This window comes from Bos mutus, chromosome 9 (genome assembly GCF_027580195.1).
Source record: "Bos mutus isolate GX-2022 chromosome 9, NWIPB_WYAK_1.1, whole genome shotgun sequence".
NCBI classification, from domain to species: domain Eukaryota; kingdom Metazoa; phylum Chordata; class Mammalia; order Artiodactyla; family Bovidae; genus Bos; species Bos mutus.
In genome coordinates this window covers 62,592,646-62,612,801 of record NC_091625.1, presented here as the reverse complement: position 1 = coordinate 62,612,801, position 20,156 = coordinate 62,592,646, and the positions used below count along the sequence as shown (strand labels likewise).

Below are 20,156 nucleotides of genomic sequence, written 5' to 3'. Positions count from 1 at the left end.
GGAAACATTGTTTTCTGTAATACATTTTTCATTCTATTAAAATTGAAAAGTAAAACTCTGTCCATTCCTCTTTGACTTCTAAGAAAATGTTTGGCAGTATCGAGACTGAAATTATTAGATATTAATATATTAACATATGATTAGATAGTTATATATAATATTATTATGCTTGGGATGGAAATTTATTTAGATAACTTTTTATACATTAGCATCAGATTATTATGCCTGGGATAGAAGTTTATTTCTAAAATCACAGTTAATATTGAACATTAAAAATTTTAAATGTAGTTAACAGTTTCAGCTTCATTAGCTATCCAATGTAACATGAATTAAATTGGTATAAGATTTCATTAATTTGGAACAGTTAGAACAAAGGCCCACATGATGTTTTTATTTTTGTTTATTTATCCCAATTGAGGTCTTGATTTTAATACTTCAGTATTCCTTTACTCAGATTATTTTATCTGTTTATCTTTTATCTAGCACGAATTTGTTGAACACTTATTTTTTTAACCTCTCATTTCTCTTTTCTAATTGTAATAGTACTTAAAATGTAACCCTAAGTCATAGTTGTGATCACATGATGTCTTTTAAAATCTGGAAATTTTACTTGGAGTCTGGCTGACGGCCCCTTGAAAAGACTGGAATATCTGGCAGCCTTCTGGAATAACTCGGTCAGCCTTCCGTAAGCAGTGGCTCTGCCCTTTTGTAGGGCAGGTGCCTCTGGTTGCAGTGTAACAGCGGGGCGACTCCGATGCCTTACGGGGCTCCCGCTTCACTCCTTTGCCCTGTTTGCCTGACTCCACAGGCAGCTGTTTCAGGCCCCTGTGAATTACTGAGAGCTGAATTTTACAGCTGTTGTTTTCTTACCGCCTTACATGCTCCTAATACACATGGATGGGTAATGAAGACTCTCAGATGGACAGGCTGTTAAAACTGGCCTCAGCAGCTGGGGGTTCATTTATATTTACTACATTTTTTTTTACTTATGTGACTCTTAAGGGGTTTGTATAGTTTGTTTTCTATATAGGTTAAATGTTACATTAATAGCATGATATGCTTCAAAATCCATTTCCCACATATATTATAGAGGTAAACTTCAAAAAACAGATCTCCTTCTAAGTTGTCATGATTTTCATACCTATAGTTTAATTTTTTAATTGAAGTATAGTTGATTTACAATGTTAAGCAAAGGGATTCACTTACATCTTTTTTATATTCTTTTCCATTATGGTTTATCATAAGATACTGAATTTAGTTCCCTCTGTTACACAGTAGGACCTTGCTGTTTATCATACCTGTAATTTAAAAGTGATGTTAAAGATAGGTTGGCTGGCTGTTGAGGCAAAAAACCTGGGGGTGAGAGTGGGGGTGTGAGGGCTCTGTCCCTGAAGATGGTGGGATGGTTAAAGGTGGTACTAAACTTTACAAATTCAGGAATTTGATTTTACCTATTCTAATCAACCATTTTTTGATCTTACAAGATTCCTAAACACAGAAAAGAATGGCCGATAAACCACAATTTGGGGTTCTGAAGTTAGGGCTGAAAGTAGAATTGCCAAGCAAATAAAAACACGAAATACGATTTGCAAAGCTAATATCAGAAAGTCATCTGGTAAGAATAAAAGAATCAGAATAAAGGGAGCTAGGTCACATGGTCAACTCGTCTTCTCCCAGGACCTCTCTAAAGAGTTTTAATCACATGTTGGACCCAGTTTCAGTTGGTCAACACCATTTCAGCAGGTCATAGCCTGAATTCATTTTCTCTACCACACTTGTTTCTCCCTCTGTATTTCCTTCTGTGGTCAAAGGTATCACCACCTACTCAGCAGCATAAATTAAAAACTTCTGGACTGTCTCCCACAGCCCCTACATTTAACTAGTCATTGCACCCTGTTGATTTGGCTTCAGCTGCCTTTGAGATCTGTGTCTTCCTATTCTTACTGCTGTTGTCATAATTTAGATTTAGAACTATTGCTTGATTCACCAGCATAATTTTTGTAACATATAAATCTGATCAGATCACCTGGCTCCCTCCCTGCCAACCCTCACTCCTCTTACTTAAAAAGACACTTTTTTTCATTATCTAGGGGATAAAGTAAAATTCCTTAACACATGTGAGACTTTTCAAAATATATCCCTTTATCTTTTAGTTGCATATTCTGCCTCCATGCTCTCTGTACACATTATATACATAGTAGGCAGAGTCCAAACGGTCTGAATATATTAGAGTCTTCAATACACCTTTGTTCCATGGAATAGACTCCACAGACAGCCCTAGAAAATGTTTGTCCCCATGAAATCTGTTCATCAGTTCAGTTCAGTTGCTCAGTTGTGTCCTACTCTTTGCCACCCCATGGACTGCAGCATACCAAGCCTCCCTGTCCATCACCAACTCCTGGAGTTTACTCAAACTCATGTCCATTGAGTCAGTGATGCCATCCAACCATCTCATCCTCTGTCATCCCCTTCTCCTCCTGCCTTCAATCTTTCCTAGCATCAGGGTCTTTTCCATTGAGTCAGTTCTTTGCATCAGGTGGCCAAAGTATTGGAGTTTCAACTTCAGCATCAGTCCTTCCAATGAATATTCAGGATTGATTTCCTTTAGGATGGACTGGTTGGATCTCCTTGCTGTCCAAGGCACTCTCAAGAGTCTTCTCCAACACCATAGTTCAAAATTATCAATTCTTTGGCACTCAGCTTTCTTTATAGTCCAACTCTCACATCCATACCTGACTACTGGGAAAACCATAGCTTTGATTAGATGGACCTTTGTTGGCAAAGTAATGTCTCTGCTTTTTAATATTCTGTCTAGGTTGGTCATAACTTTTCTTCCAAGGAGTAAGCGTCTTTTAATTTCATGGCTGCAGTCACCATCTGCAGTGATTTTGGAGCCCAAAAAATAAAGTCTGACACTGTTGCCCCATCTATGAAGTCATGGGGTCAGCGGCCATGATCTTAGTTTTCTGAATGTTGAGTTTTAAGCCAACTTTTTCACTCTCCTCTTTCACTTTCATCAGGAGGCTTTTTAGTTCTTCTTCACTTTCTGCCATAAGGGTGGTGTCATCTGCATATCTGAGGTTATTGATATTTCCCCCAGCAATCTTGATTCCAGCTTGTGCTTCATCCAGTCCAGCATTTCTCATGATGTACTCTGCATATAACTTAAATAAGCAGGATGACAATATACAGCCTTGACGTACTTCTTTCCCGATTTGGAACCAGTCTGTTGTTCCATGTCCAGTTCTAACTGTTGCTTCTTGACCTGCACAGATTTCTCAGTAGGCAGGTCAGGTGGTCTGGTATTCCCATCTCTTTAAAAATTTTCCACGGTTTTTTGTGATCCACACAGTCAAAGGCTTTGGTATGGTCAGTAAAGCAGAAATAGATATTTTTCTGGAACTCTCTTGCTTTTTTGATGATCCAGTGGATGTTGGCAATTTGATCTCTTTTTCCTCTGCCTTTTCTAAATTCAGCTTGAACATCTGTTTATCAGATTTCACTTTTTCAGTGAAGGTTTTCCCCATCACCTTTGAGATAATTAATTCTTCTTCTTTGGATTTTCACAGGAGTTTATCCATACTTTTACTATAATAGGGCTTGAAATAAAAAGGTCTATATGTGTCCCTCTGTATTCTCCTGTTAGACTGTGCATTTCTTGAGATCTGAGTTGTGTTTTAGCCATTTCTACCTCCCTACCATTGTTACTGTATCTTGTTGGATGAATGAGTTTTTTTAAAAAGGAATGAAAGAAAGGACAGACTGGAAGCAGGGTATTGGTTGAGTGATTATTTTAATAGTCAAGGTGTTGAAGTAGTTATTGGAAAATAAAAGGAAGAAACACAGAGAGGAAAAAGGAGATCACCTTTGGGGAAGTTGGTGGAAAATAAAGCTGGATGAGGAGGGTTGGCATAGATTTTGGAGAACTCTGAAAGACAGAGGAATGTGCTGCCTTTCTGTAGTATGATATTAAAAAACAACAACAACAAACTGTGGCTGATTCTGGAACAGAGGATCCACTGAGGGAGAGAGATGCTGGAATTGGTGAGATGGAGAAAAGTGAAAGTGAAAGTCACTCAGTCGTGTCCGACTCTTTGTGACCCCATGGACTATACAGTCCATAGAATTCTCCAGGCCAGAATACTGGAGTGGGTAGCCTTTCCCTTCTGCAGCGCATCTTCCCAACCCAGGGATCAAACCCAGGTCTCCTGCATTGCAGGTGGATTCTTTACCAGCCAAGCCACCAGGGTGAGATGGAGAGGAAGCTGTTAACAAGGGTTAGGGCATCGTGGTTTTGGATGACAGGAAGGGACAAATGTGAGATTTAAGGAAGGAGATATAACAGCCCAGGAAAGAGAAGGGAAAATCAAAGTTTCTACCCTGGGAAACAGAGGATGATATGAGAAGGGGAAGTGGTTGGTCAAAAAAGATAATGTGTTCAGTACTAGAAATTTTGAATTTAAGAAATGACAAAGAAAGAAAAGCAGAGGTGACTAGAATTTGATCTGGAGAAGGGTAGTTTGGGGGATCATCACCAGTGAATGGGGATGGAATGAGGAGAAAGAGAGAAGACAGAGAAGCAGTCAGAAGAGTAGGAAAAAAATGTAAAGTGATCTCTGTGATCACGCAAGTAAGGTCTAGGTCTTCTACTTATTATTAGCTGTGTTATCTGATCTCTCCCCACTGAGTTTCTTCATCATCAAAATTGGGATAATGGTTCCCAACTCATTGGCTTGTCTGAGAGGATTAAACCAGTTCAGTTCCGTCTCTCAGTCATGTCCAACCCTTTGTGACCCCATGGACTGCTGCACTCCAGGCCTCCCTATCCATCACCAACTCCCGGAGTTTACTGAAACTCATGTCCATTGAGTCGGTGATGCCATCCAACCATCTCATCCTCTGTTGTTCTCTTCTCCTCCCGCCTTCAATCTTTCCCAGCATCAGGGTCTTTTCAAGTGAGTCAGTTCTTCACATCAGGTGGCCAAAGTATTGGAGTTTCAGCTTCAACATCAGTCCTTCCAATGAATATTCAGGACTGATCTCCTTTAGGATGGACTGGTTGGATCTCCTTGCTGTCCAAGGGACCCTCAAGAGTCTTCTCAAACACCACAGTTCAAAAGCATCAGTTCTTCAGCACCCAGCTTTCTTTATAGTCTAACTCTCACATCCATACATGACTATTGGAAAATCCATAGCCTTGACTAGACAGACATTTGTTGGCAAAGTCTCTGCTTTTTAATATGCTGTCTAGATTGGTCATAACTTTTCTTCCAAGGAGAAAGTGACTTTTAATTTCATGGCTGCAGTCACCATCTGCAGTGATTTTGGAGCCCCCTAAAATAAAGTATGTCACTGGTTTCCATTATTTCTCCATCTATTTGTCATGAAGTGATGGGGCCATGATCTTAGTTTTCTGACCAGTTAGTTAACATGTGTAAAGCATTTGTCTGGTAAGTGCCTTGTTAATGTCAGCCAAGAGAGGAGAGATCCCCCAGTGTTTCGTTTCTCCTGCACCCCACCCTCATTTTTCCTGATTTCTGTTTTCTAGATCTCAGTACTTAGAATAATGCTTGGCACATTAGGACTTTCCTTAAATGTTTGATGAACAAACACAAGAGGCTGAAGAATGGAGTTGGCAACTGCCGAGCTGTTTTAACAGTGTTGGCTTGAGTTGAAATAAGATTGCAGCCAGCGAAGCAGAAAATTATAGAACTAAGTACAATTATCAGTGACTGTTTGGCAGGAAAGGAGAAATGAGATTATGGTAACTAAAAATGGAAGCAGAGGAAAGGGAGAGTTAAGCTCAAATAAGAAATGTTTAACCTGGGGTGAGGGGAGGAGGAGATGAGGGAGTAGGGTGAGAGAGAGGTCCAAGAGGGAGGGGATCTATGTAGGCATATGGCCGATTTACTTCATTGTACAGCAGAAACTAAGACAACATTGTAAAGCCATTATATTCTAATAAAAAGAAAAAATAAAATCTATTAACTTAAAAAAGAAATATTTAGATACTGATGATTATTACTCATTTAACTCTTTTTAAACTCAGTTCAGACACTGAATTTTACTTTGTGTCTTTGTATTTTTAAAACAAATTTTCTCAGTTCTAAAATGCTACAATCCTTCTGGTTTGTCTTTAGTAATTTTTATACCACAGGAAAGAGTTGTTTTAAAATCACAGTGAAAGTGAAAGTTGTTCAGTTGTGCCCGACTCTTTGCGACTCCATGGACTATACAGTCCATGGAATTCTCCAGGCCAGAATACTCAAGTGCATAGCCTTTCCCTTCTCCAGAGGATCTTCCCAACCCAGGGAGGGAACCCAGGTCTCAGATTAGTTTGGGATTTTTTAAAATAGAAGAATGAGAGTAATATGCTTAAGCTGCATTTGTCTACACTGTTCTTTAATGGTTTACTGTACTTTAAACCTTGCCACTTTTAGTAATCTATTGTACAAATACCATACTTGAATTGAGCTACAATCTCCTTAAGCCTTTTGGTATTTGCTTCCTGCACAGTCTTTTTGTTTAATGAAGTTCACGCTTTTACTTTGTTACTAATGGAGATAGTAGTGGGCTTCCTTTCATACAATTCATTGAGACTAGGGTAGCTCTGATACCTAAGCAGAGACAGAAGTGACAGGGTATCGAGACAAATACTGCAGTGTGATAGTGACAATCAGAAAAATCACTGGGGTCTCAGATGGAAAGAGCAACAGCTGCTGTAAGGTTATTTCATCATCAGGCAAATGATCTTATAGCTCACATAATGGAGATGTCTGCTCCTTGCTCTAACCAAGGTTTGTACAGAAAACTAGACACACATAAAAGAAACACATTGAACTGATACTTGTCTTGGAAGACTTAGGATAATTCGAAATGAGAAAGTAAAAATTACCTTAAATCAAGAATGTAAATATCTGCTTGGCCATTCACTGGGCTGGGATGAGAAACACAAAAATCCCAGCTTCAAAGTTAACAGGAAACAATATCTCCCTCAAGGATATGCTACAGTTGTAAAGTATAATAACACCCTCCTTTTCTGAGTGTCTACTTTCTAATTCACTGAAAAGTTTTGTTCTCTGAAATCATACACTACTAGGAACCCTGCTGTGGAAATTGTATCAGTAACAATGAAACACTCTATTCTTGCTTGAAGGGTTTCAGTCACTTTGATCCAATGACGCAGCTTCAGTTTCCAGCCTAGTTCCAAAGCCTTCATTTAGGGGACTCCTGAGTGTAACAGTTCACATATACAGTAACTTTGGAGTTTCCAAGAAACAGGATCCTGAGACTATTTAGCTCTGATGTTGAGTTTTTCACACACAGCCCTGTTTTGAATCTAACAAAGTACTGCTTCTTTTTAAATTTCACCCACTCTAGTATTCATGTCTCAGAGAAGGCAATGGCACCCCACTCCAGTACTTTTGCCTGGAAAATCCCATGGATGGAGGAGCCTGGTAGACTGCAGTCCATGGGGTCGCTAGAGTCGGACACGACTGAGCGACTTCACTTTCACTTTTCACTTTCATGCATTGGAGAAGGAAATGGCAACCCACTCCAGTGTTCTTGCCTGGAGAATCCCAGGGACGGGGAAGCCTGATGGGCTGTCGTCTATGGGGTCGCACAGAGTCGGACACGACTGAAGCAACTTAGCAGCAGCATCAGCAGTATTCATGTCTAGAAAATCCCATGGACAGAGGAGCCTGGTGGGCTACAGTCCATGTGGTTGCAAAGAGCTGGACATGATTGAGCAAACATACACAGTAAGTCCATCCCTCCCCCAGATTCTGTAACTGTCTTTTCCTTTGTTTCCCGAGACCTCCCACAGTTATTCTGATGTGCAGTCTCCTTCACTGGAATGGACCAATCATCCTGACTCGATCTGACTATAGGTTTGTCCCTGGTGGGTTTTGGGCTGATCAGGTTAGGACAAGAGGCATCAGAATCTAGTCAAGGCTCATGGTAATGGAGCAGAAAGTCTTTGCAGGCAATGAAAATTTTAAGAAGGAAAATTTACATTATGTGAACCAGAAATGCCACAAAACTAGCTCTAAAGCATTTTACCCACCACCCTAATTATGATCAGTGTGTATATGTGTAATACTCTTCTCCCCAAGAAGGAACCATAGTTTCTTGAAGCGTAGTTGATCCCATGGCTTAGAAGAGGGAAAAATCAAGACTGGCCTGGAACCTGGGACCTTGTTGCCAGAAATAAAAAATGTTTCAAAAAATTTCTGCAGATTTAAAGAAAGGAGTGGATGTATAGGGTTCATACTGGGGCAATTTGAGTGTTCAAAGAATAATTACAGTTAATTGAAGTAAGTTGAAACTATAATGATACTCCAAAATAGGAGATAAATAAACCATATAAAACAATATAGAACAAAATAAATGTATGATAGAATATTTTTAATTTTTGCAATTAATTTCAAGTACAGATATGAGTTTTTAAGTATATATGGGTATGTATAAGAACATACAGCAGGGAACTGAATAATTGCATAAGTGAGAACTGTACCAATTATAGGAAGAGGTGATTAGCACCAGTCAGCACACATACAACCAGGCAGAGGGAAGATTCAACATTGCTCTGAACTGAGATTAATCAAATGTCTCACTATATAAACTATGGTCTCCTTCTTTGAGTTCCTTCTGATATTGTCGTTTAGTTGCTAAGTCATGTTTATTTGCTAAGTCCTGCTCTTTTGATACCCCATGGACCATAGCCTGCCAAGCTACTCTGTCCGTGGGGTTTCCTGGGCAAGAATACTGGAGTGGGTTGCCATTTTCTTCTCCAGGGGATCTCCCCCACCTAGAATAGAACCTGCCTTCTTTACACTGAGCTATCTGGGAAGCCCCACTCCCCCCTATTAATGTGATGCTAATAAGTAATGAAAAATTTTGCAATAATATTAAAAGGATATATATATAAAATGACCTTAGGTTCAATTCAGTCACTCAGTCATGTCCAGCCCTTTGTGACCCCATGGACTGCAGCATGCCAGGCCTCCCTGTCCATCACCAACTCCTGGAGTTTACTCAAACTCATGTCCGTTGAGTCGGTGATGCCACCCAACCATCTTATCCTCTGTTGTCCTCTTTTCCACCCGCCTTCAATCTTTCCTAGCATCAGGGTCTTTTCAAGTGAGTCAGTTCTTCACATCAGGTGGCCAAAGTATTGGTGTTCCAGCTTCAGCATCAGTCCTTCCAACGAACATTCAGGACTGATTTCCTTTAGGATGGACTGGTTGGATCTCCTTGTTGTCCAAGGGACCCTCAAGAGTCTTCTGCAACACCACAGTTCAAAAGCATCAATTCTTTGGTGCTCAGCTTTCTTTATAGTCTTTATTTCTTTATAGAGAAATATCCATATATGCCTACTGGAAAAACCACATCAATATATGGCTACTGGAAAAACCATAGCTTTGACTAGATGGACATTTGTTGGCATAGTAATGTCTCTGCTTTTTAATATGCTGTCTAGGTTGGTCATAACTTTTCTTTGAAGGAGCAGTGTCTTTTAATTTCCTGGCTGCAGTCACCTTCTGCAGTGATTTTGGAGCAAAAAAAAAAAAAAAGTTACTGTTTCCACTGTTTCCCCATCTGCTTGCCATGAAATGATGGGATCAGATGCCATGATCTTAGTTTTCTGAATGTTGAGTTTTAAACCAACTTTTTCACTCTCCTCTTTCACTTTCATCAGGAGGCTCTTTAGTTCTTCTTCACTTTCTGCTATAAGGGTGGTCTCATCTGCCTATCTGAGGTTATTGATATTTCTCCCGGCCATCTTGATTCCAGCTTGTGCCTCATCCAGCCCAGCATTTCTCATGATGTGCTCTGCATATAACTTAAATAAGCAGGGTGACAATATACAGCCTTGACATACTCCTTTCCCTATTTGGAACCAGTCTGTTTTTTCATGTCCAGTTCTAACTTTTGCTTCTTAACCTGCATACAGATTTCTCAGGAGGCAGGTCAGGTGGTCTGGTATTCCCATCTCTTTAAGAATTTTCCAGTTTGTTGTGATCCACACACTCAAAGGCTTTGGTGTAGTCAATAAAGCAGAAGTAGATGTTTTTCTGGAACCCTCTTGCTTTTTTGATGATCAAGTGGATGTTGGCAATTTGATCTCTGGTTCCTCTGCCTTTTCTAAAACCAGCTTGAACATCTGGAAGTTCACGGTTCATATATTATTGAAGCCTGGCTTGGAGAATTTTGAGCATCACTTTGCTAGTGTGTGAGATGAGTGCAATTGTGTGGTAGTTTGAGCATTCTTTGGCAATGCCTTTCTTTGGAGTTGGAATGAAAACTGACCCTTTCCAGTCCTGTGGCCCCTGCTGAATTTTCCAAATTTGCTGGCATATTGAGTGCAGCACTTTCACAGCATCATCTTTCAGGATTTGAAATATCTCAACTGGAATTCCATCACCTCCACTAGCTGTGTTCGTACTGATGCTTCCTAAGGCCCACTTGACTTTGAATTCCAGGATGTCTGGCTCTAGGTGAGTGATCACATCATCGTGGTTATGATGGATCATGAAGATCTTTTTTGTACAGTTCTTCTGTGTATTCTTGCCTTACCTCTTACCTCTTCTTACTATCTTCTGCTTCTGTTAGGTTCATACCATTTCTGTCCTTTATTGTGCCCATCTTTGTGTGAAATGTTCCCTTGGCATCTCTAATTTTCTTAAAGAGATCTCTAGTCTTTCCCATTCTATTGTTTTCCTCGATTTCTTTGCATTGATCACTGAGGAAGGTTTCTTCTCTTTCCTTGCTAGTCTTTGGAACTCTGCATTCAGATGGGTATATCTTTCTTTTTCCCCTTGCCTTTCACTTCTCTTCTTTTCACAGCTATTTGTAAGGTCTCCTCAGACAACCATTTTGGCTTTTTGCATTTCTTTTTTCTTGGGAATAGTCTTGATCACTGCCTCCTGTACAATGTCGTGAACCTCCATCCAGTTCTCAGGCACTCTATCAGATCTAATCCATTGAACCTTATTTGTCACTTCTACTGTATAATCATAAAGGATTTGATTTAGGTCATACCTGAATGGTCTAGTGGTTTTCTCTACTTTCTTCAATTAAGTCTGAAAGTCATTTAGGGGAAAGATCATGCTACGGAAGGTGTAGGCTGCTGGGAATCTCACAATATTGTACCCATGTTCCTGTAAGAATGGAGGTACTTATATCCAACAATATTTTTAACCAATCCACATATCTTGAAAACCATTTGACGGTGAATTATTTCTAATATCGCTTATGCCAATTAACATGCTTCAGTGAACGTGGAGATTATAGCGGTTGAAGTCTGTGCCTGTTGATATGCCTAACGTTTTGAAGCGAAGACTGTGCAGTTAGAATGTCTGGTAAGGTAAATATAATCAGAGATGATGCTGACGATGAGGACACAGCCACAAGACTTTGAACAATATATAATATAAACTTTAAGTTTAAATAAGAGGTAACAACAGAAGTTAATGAGTGAGGAACTTAATGCAAGTTACAGAAGTTGCCTAGTTTCTGTTACTTTCCGGGTTTTAGGACGATATACAACAGCTTTGCCAAAATCCTTTCATCGAAGACCAATTCCTATTTGCCGCCAAATCACCTGGTGAGGACTACAGTTCCCAGAAGGCAACGCTCGGCTCTCGCGACTCAGCCTCGTTAGCCGGCCGGGAGTTGTAGTTTACAAAAGAACGCTGTGGAACGTAAGTTTTACTCCCTTGTCAACAGAAACTGGGCGGTATCGGTCTCTTCTCCCTCCGGGTCCGCCCCTTTTCTGCAGCGGTCGAATTCGTGAACCTAGTCCAGGTGCTTGGCTGGGCGGGAAGCCGCGGCCGGTTGGCCGGCGGGGCGCTCTAGGCCCCGCGGTTTTAGTCTCTATGACTCCGGGAGGCGGTCCCGGGTGCCCTGACGCGAGCGGAGGGGGTGCGGGTCAGTTCCGCGCGGCGCTGTCGGGGAACCATGGCAGCCCCAAAAGGTGAGGCCGGGGCCGGCGGGACTGGAGAACCCGGGTCGGAGGCGCTATGCCGAGCGAGCCTCAGCACTTGTCTGCATCTGTCTGCGGGCGAGCATCTTCCGTGCCCGCGGGGCTCGGGTCTCCGGGGGGTAGGCCCGGGCGTCGGGGAGCGGGGATTTGTGTTGAGCGGCTCCCGGGCTTGAGCGCGCGCTGCCACGGGTCAGGGGAGCGTGGGGCAGCCAGCCTCCCACTGCGGCTGCCTTCCCGGGGGGCGGACTCAGGGCCAGCCGGTTTGGCGGCCGGAGACCGCGCCTGCCTGGACGAGTGGGTGGGAACAGAATTCAGACAGGCCTGGGCTGTAGCGGACCGGGCGAGGGGTCAGTGCGCCGGGCCCGGGCTGGACCCGCATCACTCAGCGGGAGGCAGGACGGGTCTCAGTGCGGGCCGGGGTCACCGCGTTTGCTGTCTCCGCGGTGCCTTCTACACTGGGGTGCTCAGTACCTTAAGGGTATGCTCCGGGTGCAGAACCTAAGCAGCGGCTGGTCCACCTAACAGATACTGAAAACATCCTTGGGGCAGGAGAACAGCCTTGCAATGTGACGAGACGGAGAAAGCTGTCGTTAACAGTTACTCTCGAGAATGTTATGTGGTTAGAAGTAACACTTGAATATTTTGTGGGAAGGATGATACCCATCCTCCGCCCCTGCCCCTTCCCCAGGGATAGCTCATTAGAGTAATAATGTTTGATGACTAATTGCCTTTTCCTGAGTGTAAGTATCATTAACTCTGCAGCTCGTTTGCTTTGCTGGATGGGATAAGTTGAAACCGGAGTTGAGTTTCTGAATGGTAAAGCTACAAGAGATTGGGCAACACCCGGATTCTTCTCCACATTTCCTCCATAGAGCTCTTGGCTTCACCCCTGAGTATACGTTGAACAAATATTTGAACAATAGCTTTTTGCTTGGGTGGCAAATTATTTTCCTGGTTGGAGAGGCCACGTTTATCCTTCAAGCCCTGCTCAGGGGCATTGTCTGCAATTGCATATGCTTCTCGCATTTCAAATAAGCCCACCTTTAAGAGTCTTTTATAGCAACACCCGAAATAAAGGAAAAAAGTAGAATTCTTTTGATAATTGACATAAAATGAAAATAGCAAGATGAATGGTGAAGGCAATTGCAGAATTACCTAAGTCAAATCATCTGAAATAGTTGCTCAGTTTACAGATTTAGGCTTATTGCCAATACCTATTTGTTGTGCCTGGGTCGTGTGATAAATCTTACATGTCCGCTAGAACTGTGTAATACAAAATTGCAATCCCAAACTTCCTGATATTCACAAAGGATTTATTTATCTGGGACTTCCTAATTTCCACCTTCTCAGGTGTTACAAATAATGTCCCCTCTAAAATATAGTGAACTACAACTGAGAAAAATATACAACTCCAGTTTGTAAATTTCTTTTGCGGGGCGGGGTGGTGGGATTCTCCACATATAAACAGAAGTTGTGTGGGAGCTAATGGGAGCTTTGAGAGAAGGAGAAAACAGTGCTGATGTGCCACTGTGCCCACTCAACAATGCAGTTAAGCTGTGGACTTTTTGCCACCGCATGGATCTTAGTCCCCGACTAACGATTGAACCTCTACCTCCTGCAGTGAAGCTCAGGAGTCTTAACCATTGGACCACCAGGGAAGTCCCAGTATGGACTTGTGATAATACTACCTTGAAACAAACTGAAATTGCTAATAATTGCACTTTCATTATACAGATATCTAAACTTATTTGCTTGCTCTTCTATTTAATTGGTAGTTATTTTCAGGAATATCAAATGTATTCCCATTTAATCACTATGCTAATAGGTGTATTTTCAAAATTTTAGCCATTCATTGTGTTGTTTTGGAATCAGGAACCTATATAATCGCTGACATAGTTTTTAGTTTAGGAGTCCTAACCTCTCTTATTTAGGAAAGTATTGATAATCTAGGACATGTGGGTTGGTAAACTTTTTCTGTTAATAGCTGATGGTCTCTGTCATAACTACTCACCCTGCTGTTGCAGGGCAAAAAAAAAAACTAATAAAACTTTTTGTGACACAGTAATTTGAATTTCATATAATTTTCATACATCACAAAATGTTATTTAAAAACTTTTTTCCAACCATTTAAAAATGTAAACCTATTCTCAGCTTTCAGATCATAGAAAAATGAGAGGAAATGTACTTTGTTCACCCCTGATCAAGAAGATGGGAAATGCTTTCTCCTGTACTGCTGTTTATTTTTTGTCTTACATTTCCTCCTTGTGTAGGAGAGTTTTAGGGCAAGTGAAGTATTACAGTAATCCTCTTCAATCTCTTTTACATTAACATTGCCTTTTGGGTCCTCAAGATCGATTGAAACTTTAGGCAGAGATAAGCTCTATTTTTTCTGTTCTGCCATCCAGCTTTTTAGGTAAGACCTAATGTACTTTTAAACATCTGCCTGAATTTTGCAAATAATTCTTTAATTCACCCAGGGAAAAATATTTATATTGAAGAACCTGTTTTCCTAGTAAGTTTCCACCTTACCATACAAAGATGATTTGTTTGAAACTTTTATTTTCCTGTGCAAGTCACCTTTGAATTATGGTTAAGCTTCCAAAGTAGTTAAGAAGCATACTTAGATGTAATGTAGTTATAGTAGCAGCCCAGAGCAACCTCTGTCCCTCTGGTTCTTAGCCCAGGTTGTCAAAGTATGGCCCATTGGTCAAACCCAGCCTATCACTTGTTTTTGAATGGCCTGTGAGCTAAGAATGGTTTTTACAGATGAACGTTTGCAGTTGATCTGATGGAACACCAACTTTGAAGACCAGTGAAGCATAATGTTACCTGCCTTCACCTCCACCCCCAGAATTCCCGTCTTCTCAATATAAGAAAGCATTGTACTCAATTATTATTATATTTTGAATTTTTCCAATAAATATAAGTTAAATGTGAAAATATGTTTTCTCTCTTGTCACCTACATACACCTACATGATATCCTTAATTTTGCCTCATGGCCTAAAAAACCTAAAATATTTACTTTTGGCCCTTACAGAATAAAACTTGCTGATCCCTGTTTAACATGTGCCTGAAGATTTGAAAGAAGGTTAAATATAGCTGGGGATGAGGGAAGTATGAAGTGGGTAAAAAAAGTAGAAATAGTTTGAGTACTAGGTGATGGCTGTCTCATAACAGGGCTGGGAGTACTGAAGGAGACCTGGCTCCCCACTGCTTGTGGTTTTATTGAAGTTGGTGGACCAGCCTTGGTGCCCGAGTGATGGCTGATGCTCAGATATACTTACAATAAGTTCTTAAATTGAGTGTTCATAAGTTGTGTATATTTCCTGGATTTCAGGTTTTACAGAACTTCATTCTTAATACTCTTTTTGTGTGTGTGTTATGAGTTATCTCTCATATAATGCTGTGAAATGAGAGGCTGGATGTAATTTATAAAATTCTGTATTATTTTATCATTCACTTATTCCTTTTGTTTTCTTCCTGCTGTCTCTCTGTTTAGAATATACATTGCTGCTATTGTTTTTATCCTGCCATCAATGTTTTGCTTTCACAAGTATGAGTTATAAAGATATATAAAGTGTGTAATTTATAACATCCTAAACTAGAGTTAGTTAAGCCAGATATCTTGCAATTGAGCCCTCCCCAGGAGCAAAATCTGTGCCTAACCAGTTGATATTGAAAGTCAGCTATGTATTGTGTGTGTGTGTTTCTTTTCATGTAGTTAGAGAGCATTGTTTTGAAAACAAGTTTTTTAATGTATTTTGTGCTTGAAATTGGAAAGCATCTTGAAGTATAACACTGATTAACTTTTATATACATAATGTTGTCTATTAAATAATATCTTTGCACATATTTTCCAGAAAATGTCAATTTATTATTCAAGTTATACTACTTGGCAGTGATGACCCTGGTGGCTGCAACTTATACCATAGCTTTAAGATACACAAGGACATCAGACAAAGAACTCTACTTTTCAACCACAGCCGTGTGTATCACAGAAGTTATAAAGTTATTGCTAAGTGTGGGCATTTTAGCTAAGTGAGTATAAATACTTTTTAGTGTGTTAAATTTTTACTTTTTTACTCAGTTACGTTCTTTATTAGAAAATTCAAGCTATATCTTCATATGTTTGATTGCTCTAGAGCAAGCTTTCTCAGCTCAGGTCATTTTTGCTCCCCAGGAGGTATAATTTTGGTTGACCCAACTTGGGGGATGCTACTTACATCAAGCGGGTGGAGGTCAAGGGTGCTGATAAACATCGTGTGATGCCGTGTCCTCCAGGACAGCAATCCATAACAAAGAAGTCTCCATCCCCAAATATCAGTGGTGCCAAAGTTGAAAAACCACCATAAAGCAGGTGGAGTTGGCTAACTATGGCCCACTGGTTAATCCAGTTTGCTGCTTGTTTTTGTTGCAACACAGACTGTGTGGCTCACACAGCCTAAACTATTTACCATTTGGTTCTTACAGAAAATGTGCTGACTTCTGTTAGAGAGGAATAAAGCGATCATAATAGTTAACATTTCCTGAGTATTTTCTATGTTAAGTGTTAGACCCTGTACTAAGTGCTTTTCCTTAGTTATCTTGTTTGGTCTTTATACATTCTTTAGGTAAGTATGGTAATTACCCCTATTTTACCTACACGGTGTCTGAGGTTCCTTACTATCGTGCTATTAATATTTGGTAGCACTGGGGGCTTTGGATCAGTAACATTGGGTGAAAATTGTTTTAGCAAGGCTGAAATATAAGACAGGGTTGAGAATAGTGCCTTTGGAGTGATACAGACCTAATTTTAGTCTTAGACTCATTGGGATTATGACTTTCCATATATTCCTTAGCTTCTCTTCTTCTCCTAAGCTTCAGTTTCTCTATTTCTTTTTCTTTTTTTAAAGTTCACGTTTTAAGTCTTTAGTGCTGCCCATAAGCCCAGCAGTTTTTTACTTGTCTGTTTTCATTTCCCACATTATATTCATAGACTGGAATATTTTAAGTCTAATAAAAATCAGGTGACTTTCTCCCCACCAGTAAAGGAAAGTGGGAAATATATGCAAAGGGAAGTTCTGGACCCTGTCTATAAAACCAGGGGTAAGAGTCCATTCAAGATAGAGGAAAATAGCCATAGGCTGTGGATGAGAGAAAACAGTAACAAAAGACAAAAGAAAATGAGACAAACAAGAAGGCAAGCTTCGAGTTACACTGTATAGTTTCTTTAGTTTGTAACTGGAGAAAGCAGAGTTGTGAGAATTAAAATCTGGTAGGAAATTACTTGAAAAGTTTTTTTTAACCTTTTTTTTTTTTTAATTTACTTATTTGGCTCTGCCAGGTCTTAGTTGTGGCACGTGGGATCTAGTTCCCTGGCCAGGGATCGACAAGGCCCCCTGCATTGGGAGCCCAGAGTCTTAGTCATCGGACCACCAGGGAATTCCCATACTTGGGAAAGATACACGAGATGAGGACCCACCTGGGTCATGTGGACAAGTGAATTCATATAGGTTTCAAGATGTATGCTGGTGAGTGTAAGAAACAGTGAAGAATAGCAGGTGTAAGGGTTAAATTACATTTAAACACTTTAAATTTCATTTAACAAATATTTATTAAGTGATTTCTGTGTGACAGTTTTACAATAGGTGTTGGATATAGAAATAGACTGGAGAAGGAAATAGCAACCCACTCCAGTATTCTTGCCTGGGAAATCCCATGGACAGAGGAGCCTGGTGGGCTACAGTTCATGGGGTCGAAAAGAGTTGGACAGGACTGAGCAACTAAACGGAGAAGCCTGTGGCAACCCACTCCAGGGTTCTTGCCTGGAGAATCCCAGGGACAGCAGAGCCTGGTGGGCGGCCATCTGTGGGGTCGCACAGAGTCGGACACGACTGAAGTGACTTAGCAGCAGAGCGACTAAACCACCGCAGAAGTAGACTTGGTATGATATGAAATAGATACAGTATAAATAAAATAGATGTTGTGGAATGAATGAGATATGGTTCCTGCTTGCTTCAAATTTAGGTTTAGTGGAAGAGACAGAAAATATACTAGAAAACACATGCATGATTACAAATAATCCATCTGAAAAAAATACTTTAAAAATGATGTGGAGAGGGAGTAAAGAACAGAAAAATAACTTGAAGCTAGACAGTGGAAAGGTTTAATAGAAAATCTGTGTTTGAGATTTGTCTTATAGGCAGAGCTACTGTGGCAGTCTAATGTGTTGGGTTGCAAGTAGGTTAAAATCTCAGACGTTTACAGTTTCTTAACAAGATCCATTTTTAAGGAAATTTGGCTTCCACTATTCTGGTTTTAGAAAAGACAGAGGAACCAGAGATCAAATTGCCAACATCCGCTGGATCATAGAAAAAGCAAGAGAGTTCCAGAAAAACATCTCTTTCTGCTTTATTGACTATGCCAAAGCCTTTGACTGTGTCAATCACAATAAACTGTGGAAAATTCTTCAAGAGACGGGAATACCAGACCACCTGACCTGCCTATTGAGAAACCTATATGCAGGTCAGGAAGCAACAGTTAGAACTGGACATGGAACAACAGACTGGTTCCAAGTAGGAAAAGGAGTTCGTCAAGGCTGTATATTGTCACCCTGTTTATTTAACTTCTATGCAGAGTACATCATGAGAAACACTGGACTGGAAGAAACACAAGCTGGAATCAAGATTGCTGGGAGAAATATCAATAGCCTCAGATATGCAGATGACACCACGCTTATGGCAGAAAGTGAAGAGGAACTCAAAAGCCTCTTGATGAAAGTGAAAGTGGAGAGTGAAAAAGTTGGCTTAAAGCTCAACATTCAGAAAACAAAGATCATGGCATCCGGTCCCACCACTTCATGGGAAATAGATGGGGAAACAGTGGAAACTGTCAGACTTTATTTTTCTGGGCTCCAAAATCACTACAGATGGTGACTGCAGCCATGAAATTAAAAAATGCTTACTCCTTGGAAGTAAAGTTATGACCAACCTAGATAGCATATTGAAAAGCAGAGACATTACTTTGCCAACAAAGGTCCGTCTAGTCAAGGCTATGGTTTTTCCAGTGGTCATGTATGGATGTTGAGAGTTGGACTGTGAAGAAAGCTGAGCGCCGAAGAATTGATGCTTTTGAACTGTGGTGTTGGAGAAGACTCTTGAGAGTCCCTTGGACTGCAAGGAGAGCCAACCAGTCCATTCTGAAGGAGATCAGCCCTGGGATTTCTTTGGAAGGCATGATGCTAAAGCTGAAACTCCAGTACTTTGACCACCTCATGCGAAGAGTTGACTCATTGGAAGAGACTCTGATGCTGGGACGGATTGGGGGCAGGAGGAGAAGGGGATGACAGAGGATGAGACGGCTGGATGGCATCACTGACTCTATGGACGTGAGTCTGAGTGAACTCCAGGAGTTGGTGAGGGACAGGGAGGCCTGGCGTGCTGCGATTCATGGGGTCGCAAAGAGTTGGACACGACTGAGCGACTGATCTGATCTGATCTGATTCTGGAGAATGTCAGGTAAAGGAGAGGCCTTATTGTGTCTTTAAAAGGCAAGAATCTCTATATTTGAAATGCCAGAACAACAACCAATTTAGGAATAAATAAATTAATAAAAATCTTATGGCTTAACTTCTTTTAATACAAAAATGGAGATAGTGGAAAAGAGGCACAGGGAGCACATTTCTTCTCCTTATCCCCCAGCTTCTTTAGGGAGAAAAAATTATGACCCAGGAATGAAATAGGACTGTTAAGCATGGAATCTGCTATTTAAAGCTGTAAGATCAAATCGTGGTTCAGTTGTTTTGTAACTGTTTAAGAATTTTTTAAAAAGTAGTGAAGCCTTTGGTTTAACTCAGCAGTTGGGCTAGTGTCCTGCCAACCCACTGCATGGACTTTTTGTGTTATTTTGATGCTTTCCCAGCTTTGCATTGCTCGCTTATAGTATTTCTTATTTTAAGCTATTCAATGTTATGGGTATGGTCAGTTGAAGTTTGTTTTGTGGAAACTTTCTTTGAAATTAATATAAAAGCAGAAAAGTTTCTAAGAATTCATCAGATTAGTTAGATAATGGTGTTGAAACAACAACTGTGGAAAACCAAATACTGTACTTCGTTGTCATCATCATCAGTAACCAGATGGCTGTTTATGTCACCAGGATAATGTAGTGAAAGTGAAAGTTGCTCAGTCA

General features: G+C 40.6%; 1 protein-coding gene across 1 annotated transcript in view; it reads left to right on the top strand.

The window, feature by feature from the left end:
- The first annotated feature begins 11,826 nt into the window (after positions 1 to 11,826).
- The window catches only part of SLC35A1 (solute carrier family 35 member A1), a 31,370-nt gene continuing 23,040 nt past the window's right edge, over positions 11,827 to 20,156 (top strand). The window contains exons 1-2 of the mRNA XM_005902890.2: positions 11,827 to 11,980; positions 15,851 to 16,028. Of these exons, the coding sequence (XP_005902952.2) occupies positions 11,965 to 11,980; positions 15,851 to 16,028 (194 nt within the window). The 5' untranslated portion in view covers positions 11,827 to 11,964. The remainder of the gene's footprint in view (positions 11,981 to 15,850; positions 16,029 to 20,156) is intronic.